Genomic DNA, 15,657 nt, shown 5'->3' with positions numbered 1-15,657 from the left:
ACGAAACGGGTCTTTTCTTTCGGGTGCAGCCATCCAAGTCGTTAAGCCTGAAGGGCGAAGCATGCCACGGAGGCAAATGCAGCAAAGAACGATTGACAGTGCTCCTTTGCTGCAACATGGATGGCTCGGACAAGCTGAAGCCATGGGTAATCGGAAAATACCGAAACCCACGGTGCTTAAAGAACATTCGCCTGCTGCCATGTCACTATAGAAGCAACAGTCGTGCATGGATGACGGGTTCTTTGTTCAAAGAATTTCTTCGTTACTTGGACAACAAGATGGGCTCCCAGTGCAGGAGTGTTGTCCTTTTTCTGGACAATTGTGCTGCCCACCCGAGAGACGCGTCATTTCTTCGGAACGTTAAGCTTGTTTCTTTTCCTGCAAACACTACAAGCCACTTGCAGCCGTTGGATGCCGGCGTCATAAAGAACTTAAAGCACTCGAACAGGAAGTCCATCGTAAAGCGCTGTCTGGCACCTATTGATCGCGGACAGCAGCCTACGATCGTTTCAATACTGGACGCTATGCACTACGTCGCTTCAGCGTGGACTGCAGTGAGCGCGTCAACTGCACAGCACTGCTTCGCGCGGTGTGGCTTTCGCATGGACGGCGGAGAGGAAACTGCCACGGAAGCTGAAGAGACGGAAGCAGCCTCTCATGATCAAGAGCTGAGTGAAGCATTGAATGCGCTGGGTGCCACGGGAGTCATGTATGACGACTACGTCGCCGTGGATGCTGCTGTCATGACGTCCGAGTGTCAGAGTATCGCCGAGATCGTTGCAGACTCTGTCGCGAGTGAAGCCTCAGACTGTGATGATGATGAGGAGCACGAGCCGCATGATTCCAAGGAGTTGGCGGACCCGAGCTTTGGAGAAGCCGTCGCGGCTCTGGACCTCCTCCGCAGGTACGTCGCACCTCAAAGCGACGCTGAGAGCAATGCGGCTTTCCAGGCCATCGAGAAACGCATGGTGTTTTCCAGCGAGCGGAAAAAACGGCAATCGACCATTCTCGATTTTTTTAAGACCTAAGCTCACTTGATGTCGAAATAAATTGTTTCAAGGCAAAGCTGCACTGTTTTCATTAATTTTCGGACCTTTCCTCACTGTTGCGTTTTCCCGGCTGTTACGTTTTTTTTTCGCGGTCCGGTGAAAAACGTATGAACGGGGTTCCACTGTATTAGGAGTAGCCAGGAAGTACACGCTATCACTATCTAAACCAAGTAGTACTAGTCACGGCAGGTATAGACCACGAGACAAAATAGCAGAAGAATAAGAATGGACTAGAGGGCATTAGGCTGTCATGCACAACTTATGAACAGCATCTTAATAATACTCCTGAAAAGAAAAATACTACATAAATACTGATCTCAAAGCAGTATACTCAACAATGAGGTTGAAGCCTGGAGACTAATCACAAAAGCTGACAATGTGGCAAAAAACAGCATACGGAGCAATGGAAATAAAAGTGATATGTGCAATGTCAAGGGCCTAATAGAAAGTGTGGAAGTACAAATGCAAGTCGATATTCTAACAGATTAAAGGAAGTGAATGTGAGCCAGCATAAAGTCCGCAGAAGTGATAGCCAGTGGCCTCTTAAAGTAACACAGTTGATGTTCAAGGCGCCAAACAGTGACGAGCTTGGGAATTTTACTGGGATAGGGCAACTGCAGCTGCTGCAAGAAGGGGGCGTTTAGAGATTGTTGAGAGGCTTCTGTCCTGCAATGAGCATAATTCAGCTGATGATGACAGTGATGATGACAAATACTACAACAATAAAAATTAATGGTACATGTGTCACAGTTTTCTGCTGCAAAGGTTTCTCTTCCTCGAGTCAGTGCTTTTTCCTTTCATTTAAAAGCAGTTTAGACTGCTCTGTCACATATCAAGCATCTGTGAAGTGACAGAGCACTGAAGCCATGCACATGTCTTTTTCAAATAATGCACCACTGCCACAAACCCATTTATGGTGTCATGACCACTCAGCAAGAAATTAAGTATGTGTCGGTGTCAACAGGGCCCTCTGGTATGAGTCAAGATGGCACGTGAGATGGCACCACTCCATCACATTTTGAACAAGCTGGCCATTCTGCACACTGCAAGCCACAGTCATCATCATGAACAAAGCATCAGTGCCACAATACAGTCAAACTTAAAGGAACCGACCACTGACTGAAATGTATCATGAGATCATGGCGGAAATGAAAAGATCATTGTTTCATAAGAATTGAACACTGGAATATGGAAGAAACAAGGTTTTGTTATTTTAATTTCGCACTGAAAAATAGCATAAAAAGCCATCTTGCGGTGAAACCTGCCATTATCGGTGTATCCCACCACGTGACGACATCTCAGTAAAATATTACTGATTTTTCTTCAAGTGTACAGTGTTTTTTTTTTCTTTCAGGAGTGTTCGCCATGTTTTATTATAGCTTACACTCTCTCAAGTGCGCCATTCAATGAAAGCTCCCTTTATATCAGCGCTTTTATTCATACCATACCATGTGCTTTTATTTTTTGTCACTAGAAGGAGCCACAGTGTTTTAAGTTTCTTGGATGGAGTGGGAACCACGGTCCATTAAAACTTTTGGTTTCGTCTGGGTTTAACATCTCAAAGGGACTCATACCCTTGTCACACGGCATTCCTCGAAGGCATTTCCAGGAAGGGCGCTTTTTTTCACTAAATGAGCGAGAGCTCAAAACAGCAGCAACACAGCTGCAAGGTGCAAGCCAAAGGTGAAACGGTCGTTGAGACTTAGCACCCTCTGCTGTGCATGAGGTGGCTGAAGTGAGAGTTTTAAAATTAAATTTGGGTATTCTGTTCATTCGTTGAGCTCAGACATTTTTAAGAATTCTTATTGCTTCCTTAAAACAACTGCAATAGCTACTCTCATCAGCAGCAGGATTTGTGTATTGCTTTGGCCACCAGGGGCACTTGCTGTTGTTGCAACAATTCTACTGCCTTGAAATCTGAGCATAAAATATAAACAACCATCCCAAAAGCAAAACCAGACAAACATTTTCTATATTTATAATGCTTTTTCAAACATAGATTTTTTTGTCTTTGTTTTTACTTTTTGACGTCAGGTGGCACTGCGATTGCAGGATCTCGAAGGCTGCACCTTTGGGCTCCAAAGGTCTCGGATGGGTGCCTTTGTCCCCAAGGCCCTTAGCGACAAAGGCGCAACATTTGTACCATGTAGCTGTCGAGGGTGTTGTTGCGGGCTAGTTGGTTTGACATGGTTGAAAGGAAACAGCGCAAACACAGGACGAAGAGAGAAACGTACAACACAGGCGTGTTGTATGTGTGTGTGCACCTTTCAAATAAACACCAGTTGTAAGTCAGCGCCTGTGTTGTACATTCCTCTCTTCGTCCTGTGTTTGCGCTGTTCCCTTTCAACCATGTAGCTGCACTCTTTAGCCTTTGAACCTAAGGACCTGATTCTCAAAGGCCCTTACAGTGCCAGTGTGACAGGAGTATTGGGGTACAAGGGATAGCGTAGTAGAGGGCTCTGAATTATTTTGACCAACTGGGGTTCTTAAACGTTCTTTAGCTTCTTTAAAGAAGCTAAGCAACTTTCTCAAACTTTTGCAGCTGACGAATTTTTACCGATCTGGGGCAAATTTTCTTTCAAGCTGCAAAGATTAAAAAAAAATACATAGCTTTTCTTTGTAGTATATGGCTGAGCTCAAGTGGATGTTAGTGGCAACATCACTCCTTTGAAATCTACTCAACATTGCAGGATTCTCTTAAATGCCTTGGACAGGAATAAATTCTGTGAAGATATAAACTCAGCCTTATCAAATCACACTGAATCCTGAGGATGGTTAGGCAGGAGAAAGATGGGAACTAAAAAGCAAAACACTTCAGGCACAGCATAGTGCCGAAGAGAAACAAGCCCCAAACAATGCATAACTTCCTGCCAAAGGTTTACACTCAGTTCACAGAAAAAGCATTGAGAGTTTGATGAGGGCTTGCAAGCCATCAGCTTTTGTGAGCATGCATGCAAAGATGCCATCGCAGACTTGAGTGCAACTACAAATCTTGAGGACAATGCATTGTGGTATCACTGCCAGCAAATATGTATCAGATAATAACACAGACTGATGATGATGATGTCATCATCATCATCATCATCAGCCTTACTACACCCACTGCAGGGCAAAGGCCTCTCCCATGTCTCTCCAATTAACCCTATCCTTTGCCAGCTGCATCCACCCTTTCCCTGCAAACTTCTTAATCTCATCCGCCCACCTAACCTTCTGCCGCCCCCTGCTACGCTTACTTTCTCTTGGAACCCACTTTCCGTGGCAGCAATGGTCACTTGCAACCATGACGTATATATCTGGAGCCAGAACAAGTGCTAACGTTATTGCACTCATTCTAACATGAAGTGCATTCTTACACTGAGAAATTTAGCCTTACTTCAAGAAAGCTTTGTTGAAGTCAAATAAGTTTGTGTCTTTGCTGGGAAAGTTTCAGTTGAATTGTTATCCATCAATGACCAGGTATAAAAATACTTTCTCATAGTGTAACGTACACCAAAGTAGCACAGCATTTGTTGCAGTGTTCTTTGACTGCGTATAGAGGCACCAACAGGTTCACATAAAGCACACAAGAAAGTAACCACCACACTTGCCTTGCTGGATTCATCTTCAGGGTAGCGCCAATAGGAGAGGCGGTTCTCTGCCAACACACACCAACGTCTGTGCCAGGCCCCAAATCCTCCTACTTCTTCAAACATGGACTGAAAAAAACATGCAGGGCAATTCATTTGAAGTTATTATCGCAGAGATATGTTTCATCATCAACCTGACTGTGCCCACTGCAGGACAATTTCCCTTGTCTCTCCAAATAACCCTGTCCTTTGCCAGCTGCACCCACATTATGCCCGCAAACTTCCTAATCTCATCCTACTTTCTGTCGCGCTCTCCTACTCTTGACTTCTCTTGGAATTCATTCCATTACCCTTAAGGACCAGCGGCTATCCTGCCTACGTATTTCATGCCCTGCCCAAGCCCATTTCTTCCTCTTGATTTCGACTAGGATGTCATTAACCTGTGTTTGCTCCCTCACCCACTCTGCCTGCTTCTGGTCTCTTAAGTTACACCTATCATTTTTCTTTCCATAGCTCCCTGCGTTGTCCTTAACTTAAGCTGAACCCTTTCGTTAGCCTCCACATTTCTATGTTCAAGTTGCACTAACATACCTTGATTTTTTTTCGTAAAGGAATTATACAAACTATGAGTGAATTTTGTACAAATGAGATGTACTCATTTGTACTCCCAAATGTCCTTTATTATAAGAGCCATTTTTATTAACATACAGAAAGTAGCTTTCACTTACCAGGAAACCTCGAAGCTCATGGTGATGTTCAGGTCTTAGCGTCAGCTGCATCAGCAATGTTCCTTCAAGGGGCGAGTGAGGAGGAACCTAGCAGAAGTAAGGAGAGCAGAGATTTGATTGAACCCAATTTTTGCACATTCACTCCCTGTTTTGCATGTAAGGATACTACAAAGCTCAAGTAAAAAATTACTTGGCACTTTAAAGGGGCAGCAAAGAGAGATATAACAGAAACAGGACATCGCATTAGGCATATTATCTCTTGGGAACACTACTCAGTATTTTTTCTGCACAACAATGTGCCTGTGTTGCTATGAAAATAGCAAATGAAGTCCTTAATTTCTTCAGTCATTTACACACACCCCCTCCCCCTAAAGTGTGGGTGGTGGTACATTTTTCTGACATGTATTCCATTGAGCTGTCAGCAATCAGAGAACATGAGCGAAAATGAAAACACCTGACCAGCCAATCATACGGTCCCTTGTTGCAATATTAGTGAATAATAGCTCCAGCTATTAATAATAGCTGTTTACAGCAAAGCCATCTGCTCAAGACGTGGCAACCTCACTATTCAGAAAGAGCATGAATGAACCAAAGAGCTTGTACTTCGTTTGTGCTTCTGAAGTTGCTACGTACAATGACATCACACAGGCCACCAGGGCAGCATGCGAACAAATTTCGCATCTTGGTATTGCAGCCGAACCTCAATGTAACGAACATGGATATTACAAACCATAAACTACATTGAACTCATCTTAACTATTTTTAACAAACACATGCAATTTTTATTTTGTATACAGAAAGCAGTTGGTCATTAAGCAGATGTATCAAGCTTCCTAGTGCCAAGCGATGCTTGCTGGTATAACAGAAGGCAGGCTTCGCTGCACTACACAAGTGACTGGTGATGCGGCAAGTGTTCACGCCATGGTTCACACCTTATCTTGCACCATTGTTCCTCTCACAAGTTGTTAACACTTGAGTGGAATCTATAAGCACGAGGATGGCACGAGGCGACCAGTTTTATAAGCGTACTGTTCCACATGCCTCACGTTCATAGCTTAAGCTTCACTGTAAACAACTTGTGAGATGAAGTATAGGTAAGCTATGTACTTTATTCTTTTAACCAAAACACCAATAAACATCTGTAAGTAAAGAAAATATGGAATGAGTTAAAACCGAAAAGCACTGGTTTCTGGGCATGCTAACGTTCGCCGATAACCACTTAAGCCAGGAAACTTTCCTACCACTTTCCTTTTCAAAGCACAGAAATGCTGAGGAGGCACTCAAAAATGTACCACCACTTTTTAAGTCCATATCGACAAGAATATCACTGTAAGCCTTCATTCATCTCCTCCTTCAAAGAGTGCAGTGGGCATAGCCAAGCACATAAGCGCAGGCAACCGACTCGATTCAAGGAAAGTGTTTTGTCATTAGTAGCGAATTTTACTCGATGTATGGAACCATTCTTTTTAATCTGCGGCGAAGAAAGCTGGAGGCACAAGGGCCAGCTGTCTCAGCAGAGAGTACTGGATCACTGCTTTCACGAGGAGCTGCCAGAAACTGTGGCGTAAGTTCAGCACTCTCTAGCATTCATTAGGTCTCGGACAAATGTGCCTCTCCACAGTGGGGCCCCCCATGATGTTCTTTTACCAGGCTCTTTCTAAAGTTGTGAAGCATCAGCTTCCAATTTTGCTTTTTCTCAAGAGCACTGATGCTATCAGAGAAAGGAGCCAGAAGCTGAAAGCACTCGTCTAAACTCTAGAATATTCGAATATTCTTGATAGAATAATAGAATATTCTATAATGACGTCGAATGATGCTAAAATTTGGGAAAAAAATCTCTCATTACTTTCTAGTAATAGTCACCTCAGGTGCAGTGCCTTCAATGACTAAATTGCATTGACAAAATTTTTTATTATATACTTCAACTACATCAAACTATTTTATGACTGTTTATTTCTGTTTGATACGACGTTAGACTGTATTTACCTACTTTCCTACTTCAATGTGGTACTTTCTGCAAAGGTAATGCTGCACGTGAAAGTGATAGGCCAATCATGGCAGGTGAAGTATATACCTGATAAAGCACAATGCCAGAATTCTCAAAGGACGTTGCCACATGCATTTCTCTTAAGTAAAGCAAGCCTGGCCAGACTTAGCATTTCCCTTTAGTGCCCTTTTATGACAACAGTGTCCTCATCAGAAGTTTTCAACCTCTTCTGGTAACAGGTCAAGGAAAAAAAAATTAACACACAGGGTGCATTCTAAGCAATTTCATGTATTAAATGTGCAAAGTACCTTTTCAAGGTTGAATTTGGAACGTCGACAGTTTGCCACAGTTAACTGCAAGGAACCAACAAGTCCAAAGCTGGGAGTCCTCAGAGCTGATCCAGATGGAGCACAAACTGCACAACACATCAAAGAAAGTTTAATAGTTCTTGCCAAGGAATCAGCAAAAAACACATTAAGCACTGATTAATACTGAATGTAAGCACTGCAGAAATGCAAAGTGAAAGTACACTTCATCAATGCCTTCACTGTTGATGAAGCTTATGATGTTATGAGAGTACTTCATCAGATCGCAGTGTGTCTGTGCCACTGTGCTGGCATAGACACGGGTAGCAGGAAACAAGGTATGAGGGTAACTGCCCTCGGCAGAGTATTTGCCATGCTGATGCAGCCATGCTGTTATGCATTCGTTTTCCGTACATGTAGCACCTACTAGCACACACGGGTAGTGATAAGCAAAAATAGGTATCACACAGAAGATTCGTGTGTAGCACCTAACTGTGTTGCCTGCACATAAACAAGTTCCAAGGGTGCACAGGCTCCCACATGGTGATGTTTTCCTGAATGCATTGAACACGTCTTGCTTACTAATTATAGTACTTCAACCTGCATTGGGGTGTGCCAATCTTTTCGGCGGCGCCACAGATAAATTCTGTGAATTTCAAGTGCTATTTCAAAAAAGAATAATTTCAAGCAAGTGGACATACCACATTTACTCAAATGTAACGCGACTGCGAATGTAATGCTAGGGATGACTTTACATGCTGTCCAGTGGAAAAAAATAAAACCACGAATGTAACGCGAAGCTTAAAATAAAGTACCTTTAATAGACATCGTGGCCGACATGTTTATTCATCTTTCTCGCTTTCAGACGCCGAGTTCTCGGAAATGGAGTCCTCCTTTTCGCTATCGAAGTCTCCCGGTAACTTCTGCCGCATCAATGTTGTTCGCCGCAGAGAAAATCCATTCCTAGTCATGAACGTTTGGGCCCACCCATGAGACGCTCTGAACGTCTCATCTCCCGATCAATGCCTCTAACTTTCCAATGGATCAGCTCGATACTGACCCCCATGAGACGGTTGCGCTGCTCGATAATAAAGCCCGCCACTTTTTTCTCCAGCTCGACGTGATGGCCGTGGCGAAGCCCACGACATACTTTGCGGTTGGGCTCACATTTAAAAAGCCCCTCCTGCTGCAGCTGCCATATGCGGATGGTTGACTCGTCGAGATCAAGTCTTCGGTCTGCCGCAGAATTCCCAACCTCGTTATCTAACAGGATCGCTTTTCTCTTAAAACATTGTATGTATATGCACTGAATCGTATGCACTCAATCAATCAATCAATACACGGTGAGCGATGACACGACGACGCGTTGAGCGCGAGGTCGCAACGAACACAAAAAAATGGCAGAGAACAACACTTTGACTTTGGATGGATGAGGATTTGGCTTCCGTGGTATCTATGTTGCCAGCATAAGGTCGCAAAACTGCGGAAACCGAAACCAGGCTGATTGCTTTGAAATGACTGCACCACGGCACTGGTTTAGGACAATCGAAGTGTGGTATTCGATTAACGTGAGGGTAGACTTTAAGGGGAAAAAATCTGGGAAAAAACTTTCGTTACCTTCGAGTAAATACGGTACATCACACTAGCCATTGAAGACAGGAAAGTGACCAAATAATCACTCCTCAGTAGAATTTCCATGCACAGAATGCACCTCGTAGCTACTTTGCTTTTACTTTGTTTGTTGGGTATACAGTATAATCTCAACGATATGATTACAGCTGATACAAATTTCTTCCTGACCGAAATGCTTTGCGTAGAGTCAGAGGAATTTTGGATGTCCCGAAGACTCCTCCACAAAATCACGGAATGATATGAATGCGAAAGCCAGAACTGTACCCATGAGCACTAATGCTGTCTAAACATCACAAGCACTACAAGCACAGAGCGGTGGCACACAGCCATAAATAAATCTCGGCAGCTGGAAACAGATCTCCATGAATGACTTTCCGGTGCTCCAGCATATATACCTAGTTTGTTTACTTTTTGACGATATGAATTTTGGGAGATGCAAATAATTTTCACTACCCAGTGAGATTCATACCATTAAGATTCTACTGAATTTCACTATCTATTTATTCACAAACAGGAGCATCAACCTGCGCGCCCTATACATCTGCAAGCGATTACATTATCCTGCAATAATTTTATAAGTCAGCACACGTCTTCATTGCACATTACTAACACCTAGTCACAATTTTTACATAGTATCCATCATGTATACTAATGTAACTTTATTTTTATATAAAACACTATATCACATTGATATTACACCGATATATAATGCACATTAATATATATGTTATCAATGTTACAGCACATTAGGCAGCATGCAGCATTCTCAAATGGCAGCCACAGACACTGATTGAGCTAGTATGGTATGGTATAGTATGGCATGGTATGGTACTGTACGATATGGTAGGGGATACGGTACAGTATGTGGGGTTAGATTAATTTTCACCACTAGGGGTTCTTAGCACACCACAGTACATGGGCATTGTTTTGCATTTCACCTCCAATGAAATCTGGCTACCACGGCCGGGATTCAATCCCACGACCTTGGGATCACTAGCCAAATGCTACAGCCGCTCAACTACAGTTGGTTTAAAAAGTTTGTTATGCACTAAAATATTATCCATCCTGGTTTAACTGTTCAGAAACACCCATGACAAGATAGACACAACATTGGGATGATCTTACCAGTTGCAGGGGAGAGAGCTGACTTGCTGACACTCCCTTTGCTGCTGCCTTTAGGCGTGAGTTTGTGTTTGCCGTCCTGCATTGACATTACATGAACATCAATGTTTAGTGGAAGGAGCAACAGAGAAGTAAAGATACAATAGCACCATGAGCTAAATAGGCATTATGATGACAGGTATTAGTGGAGAGCCGTTACTCTATGATTAGAATGCAAAGTTAACAATTGCGGCAAAGGTTTCCAAGTACATTAGGGGTATTCAAAGATTTAAAAGCGATCAATCAAAGCCACAGCATACTGTACAAGATTATAAGTCATAGAAATACAAAAAAGTGGCTTTATTAATAAAATACTACACCAAAAGCACTATTTTTTTTGGCACGTGGTGTTCTAAACCTGCATGTCAGCTGTGAGCTAAGAAGGATGCCGTAACTGAAGACTCGAGACTAATTCCAATCACGGTGAGCTTTTTAATGTGCACTGATTTTCACACAGCACAAGGGCATTCTTGCATTTTACCTCCGAAGAGAGGCGGCCACCACAGCTGGGATATGACCCCAGGACCCTGGGCTCAGCAGCCAGATAGCAAGGCCATCGATCCACTGTAACTGGCATTATGAAGGTATCTAGCAAGCTACTCTTTACCAAGTTCCCTGACTTTTACATGTTTTCCGTGACTATTTTTCCCTTATTATGTAGCTACAATCAAAATCATTTCCTGATGTGACCAGCTTAGCCCTTGCATATTGGTTTCCTCAAACTGTATGCTCCAGTGGTAACAGGCCTATAAATGCTGTTGCATTTCAATTAGTAGGAATCAGTTCAGCGATTTTGGCAGCAGTTCTTGTTCTCAGAAGGAAAATGGTGCCTGACTGACTTGGGTGCTTAGATTTGGGAGTTTGTTAAAATTATGCTCACAGGTTTTCGTGATGCTTTATTGGCTTACAAGAGTAGTGACGTCTGATGGCATTACACGGGCTTTCACAAGAGGATCAGACAACTTCGGTCGGAGAACTTTCATGAAATTCTCCTAATGATGCATTTGTTCATTGTACCATAAGAAATTTTTGCTTAAAGCTTTTGTTGTGTATCGAGGGCACTACTGTTAGTAGGTGTCACGAGCACCATCTACATTCATCTGTATATATACATTGGTGGTTGGAATAAACGGGAAATTTGGTGGCATGCCGCCCCCCATGGAACATCGCGTCTTTCTTCACTCTGGCGTCGATACCTCGATGCCACCACATATTGGCGCAGTCGACAGTCGATGGCTTCACGTTTGGGCATCTTGACTATAGCACTGTGGCTAGTCACGCACAGGAGGCGTGTCAGGCGTGTTGGATTCATTAGCGCTACCGCCAGTGGCCCTTTTTCTGGAAGTGCCTGGACAACCGCCTGTACCTTGGCACCAGTAGAAGGAGGACTTCCCGAATTTTCTACAAGCAACAGGACTGGACGAGAAGTCACAGGTACGGAAGAGGGCCATCCTGCTACAATATCTAGGTGTTGAGGGTCGTCGGGTTTTTCGCACGCTGACTCCAGAACCAAAGACTGCGAGCGCCGCATCGGATTTGCTCGGCCAGAAGTCGGAGCAAATGAGTGCTACTGCGAACGTTTATGATGAAGCACTCGGCCTACTGGAACGCCATTTCACAAGTACTGTGAACGTCCTCGTTGAGTGTCGCAGGTTCATGCTGCGACGGCAGCTCCCAGATGAACCGGTACGCGACTACGTCACAGCTCTCTGACAATTGGCGAAGACCTGCGACTTCGGCGACTTTCTTGAGGCAGCTTTGCGTGACAAGGTTGTCGATGGCGAAGTATAGAATTATGGAATTGCGACAGAAGCTGCTGTTTAAAGGGTCGAAACTTACGCTGGATGAGGCAGTCAACATTCTGCGGGCGTATGAAGAGGCATCAGACGGCATCCGACTGTATGAGGATGGTTACGACGCTTCCCGTGTCCAGCGAGTGATAGAGGCAAAATGTCAACCACTGAGGGGCGGTTCCTCAGGTTCGTCAGGTCCGTTGCGCAGGTGTTACCGGTGCGGCTCAGCAGGACACCTGGCCAACTCGCGGGAATGCAAGGCGCGTGGGAAGCGTTGTGCAAGGTGCCACAAGATTGGGCATTTCCAAGTAGTATGTGAAGGCCGTGGAGAAGCAAAAGTGCGAGCTATTCGAGATGAAGACTGCACGGAGGTGTTGGGTGTGCTGACAGTGACGCAGGCGAAACGGGGGACTTGTGTGCATCGAGGACGAACCAGTTCAGCTGCTGATAGACACTGGCTCAGCTGTGTCCATTTTACCACATCACGTACAACAAGAAAAGTTCACCTGCCGATTTGCTTTGGGTCCTGCTGTAGCGACGCTGCGGGACTTCTCTGGCAAAAGGATTCCGGTCATCGGTTGCTTAGTGGCCAAAACTAGGCATGGGAGTGTGTCGGCCAACGTTCGGTTCCACGTTGTTCTACAGGGCATGGCGTTATTGGGTTTGGACGCAGTGCAACAGCTGCGGTTACGCATTGATGGAGCATCGTTGGCATGTCTGCAGACAACGGCGAGCACCGGGTCACTACCCCCCGAACTATGCGAGTTCTCTTTTCTTTTCGCCGACAAATTAGGTTTGGCAAAAAGTGTAGTACATGAAGTGAAGCTGCATGCCAATGTGAAGCCCGTGAGAGCGAAGGTTCGGCGCCTGCCTTTGTCACCACGAGAGCAAGTTTCTAATGAGCTAGCAAGGTTGGAACAGGAAGGCATCATTGAGCGTGTGAATGCCTCGGAGTGGGTGTCGCTGGTTGCTGTAGTGAAAAAAAAGGATGGACGGATCTGCCTGTGCGTAGATCTGCAGGAAGCAAACCAAGCAGTAGTGGCTGATGGGTTTCCACTACCTCATACTGAAGAACTCTTGAATGAGCTGAATGGGGCAGCATGGTTTTAAAAATTGGACTTGGCATCCGCATACTACCAAGTGGAGTTGGCTGAAGGCAGCCAAGAAATAACAACGTTCGTGACGCATGAAGGACTGTTCCGTTTCCGCAGAGTATGTTTTGGCCTCGCCTCGGCCCCGGCTGGATTTCAGCGGATGATGCAGGATATTTTGAAGGGTTGCAAAGGAGTCCTGTTTTACATTGACGATATCATTGTTTTCGGTAGGACAAAGAGGGAACAGCTGGACCACTTGCGTGAGGTTCTGCGACGGATTGCTAAGGCTGGCCTGCAACTAAACAAGAAATGTGTGTTTGAGGTGCAAGAACTATCATTCTTGGGCCACCATGTCAGTGCTAAAAGGCTAAGGCCCCTGAAGTCGAAAGTTGACACAATTCTTTGTGCACAGCCACCGACTGATGTGGTTGGTCTCCGTTCTTTTTTGGGACTTCTGGGGTATTATTCTCATTTTATTCCACACTACGCAGAGGAAGTGGAGCCATTACGGCGTCTTCTTCGCAAGGGCCAGGAATTCTGCTGGGACCGGAGCGCCGAGAACAGTTTCTGCAAGGCCAAGGCGCTGCTGGCATCGTGCGGGGCCGTGGCCATGTTTGACAGGGCGCTACCTGTACAGGTGACGGCTGATGCCTCGTCCTATGGGCTAGGGGCTGTGTTGCAACAAGTCGTTGACGGGGAGTCACACACAGTGGCATTTGCATCCAGGACTTTGACACCACAAGAACATAGGTATTCTACAGGAGAACGGGAAGCATTGGCATGCCTATGGGCTTGCGAGTACTGGCATGTGTATTTGTGGGGCCGAAGGTTCATTCTAAGGACCGACCATCAGGCACTGGTGACTTTGCTATCCGGCAGTGGCACAGGACGGCGCCCGCTTCGAATAGAAAGGTGGTGTGCAAGGCTCATGCAGTACAACTTCACTGTACAGTATACAAAGGGCAGAAACCAATGTGGTGGCGGATGCACTGTCTTGGTTGCCTGTGCCGTCTGTGGAAGGTGAGCCTTTGGAGGAGGTAGTCGCTGTGGTATCAAGTGTGGCTACGAAAAGTCGACTACAGGAAGCAACAGATAATGACCCAGTGTTGCAGGACGTGATGCAGTACATCATGTCTGGGTGGCCAGAAAACAAGGAGCTCACAGGAAAGCTCTTGTTGTTCACACGCATTCGGGATGAACTTTCTGTTGTGGAGGGATTGCTGCTTTGGGCGGAGCAAATAGTGCCTCCAGCGAATCACGTATCCAAGTTTGTTGGAATTGCTCACGAATCTCATCCGGGCATTGTCAGGACAAAGCAACAGCCGAGAGAGTTGTACTGGTGGCCTAGAATGGATGACGATGTGGAAAATGCTATCAGAAGCTGTGCAGTTTGTAAACCGGCAGACAAGTCTTCAAAAACTAGGACAGCCCCCCTGCAGCCAGTACCATGGCCAGAGAAGCCATGGGATAACCTGGGAATAGATATTGTGGGGGCCCAATGGAACGAGCACCGCCCGACTGCAGGTTTGCAGTAACAGTCGTGGATTATCACAGCAAGTGGCTTGAAGTTTTTTTTGTTTCATCTATAACTGCACAGTCAGTAGTCAAAGTCTTGCTAGAGCTTTTTGCACAGGAAGGGTACCCAGAGAGTGTGGTCACAGACAATGGACGTCAATTTATCTCCACATATTTTAAGGAATTTTTGCAAAATGGGGGCGCTGAGCATTATGTGACATCGTTGTATTACCCGCAGTGCAATGGCCAGATCAAACAATTCAATAGTGTTCTGAAGGAGTATGTACAGACTGCATCAATGGAGCGCAGGCATTGAGGGAAGCTATCCTGGAATACCTGAGCGTCTACAGGGCTACGCCACATGCTGCAACAGGGTTGTCTCCAGCGTTCTTGTTACACGGAAGGCGACCTCGAACTCGGTTGGATGTCGTTGGCCTCCCAGGAGGAAGATTCTTCGATGAGCCAGTGGCGCACATGGCAGACTTGCGACAGTGGGTCAAGAACCGGCAACAACGAGTGAAAAGCTACACGGATGCAAAACGAGGTGCCAGAGATTCCACCATCAACACAGGGGACTTTGTGAAGATACGGAGGGATACTGGCACGAAAGGTGAGCAGAAGTTTTCCTTGCCATTGGAGGTGAAGAAGCGTATAGGTAGGAATTCATTTTTGCTAGCAGACGGAAAGAAATGGAATGTGTCAAAGTTGACGGTAGTTGCCCGGGGAGGTCAGCAAGATGCACGGACGTTGGTTGAGAAGGTGAAGGGGCATCATGGAGGAGCGGTTGATCTGGCGGCGACCGCTTTCCATAAGTTCAGCATTTGATG

General features: G+C 45.3%; 1 protein-coding gene across 2 annotated transcripts in view; it reads right to left on the bottom strand.

Annotated features, from left to right (window-relative positions):
* The window catches only part of LOC144114855 (uncharacterized), a 96,770-nt gene that overhangs the window by 7,304 nt on the left and 73,809 nt on the right, over positions 1–15,657 (bottom strand). For both annotated transcript variants that reach the window (XM_077648855.1, XM_077648856.1), the window contains 4 exons: positions 10,393–10,468; positions 7,639–7,745; positions 5,344–5,430; positions 4,637–4,744 (listed from right to left, as the gene is read on the bottom strand). In XM_077648855.1, the coding sequence (XP_077504981.1) occupies positions 4,637–4,744; positions 5,344–5,430; positions 7,639–7,745; positions 10,393–10,468 (378 nt within the window). The remainder of the gene's footprint in view (positions 1–4,636; positions 4,745–5,343; positions 5,431–7,638; positions 7,746–10,392; positions 10,469–15,657) is intronic.

This window comes from Amblyomma americanum, chromosome 1 (assembly GCF_052857255.1).
Source record: "Amblyomma americanum isolate KBUSLIRL-KWMA chromosome 1, ASM5285725v1, whole genome shotgun sequence".
NCBI classification, from domain to species: Eukaryota; Metazoa; Arthropoda; class Arachnida; order Ixodida; family Ixodidae; genus Amblyomma; species Amblyomma americanum.
The sequence above is the reverse complement of the archived record's forward strand: the minus strand, read 5'-3'. Positions and strand labels throughout refer to the sequence as shown.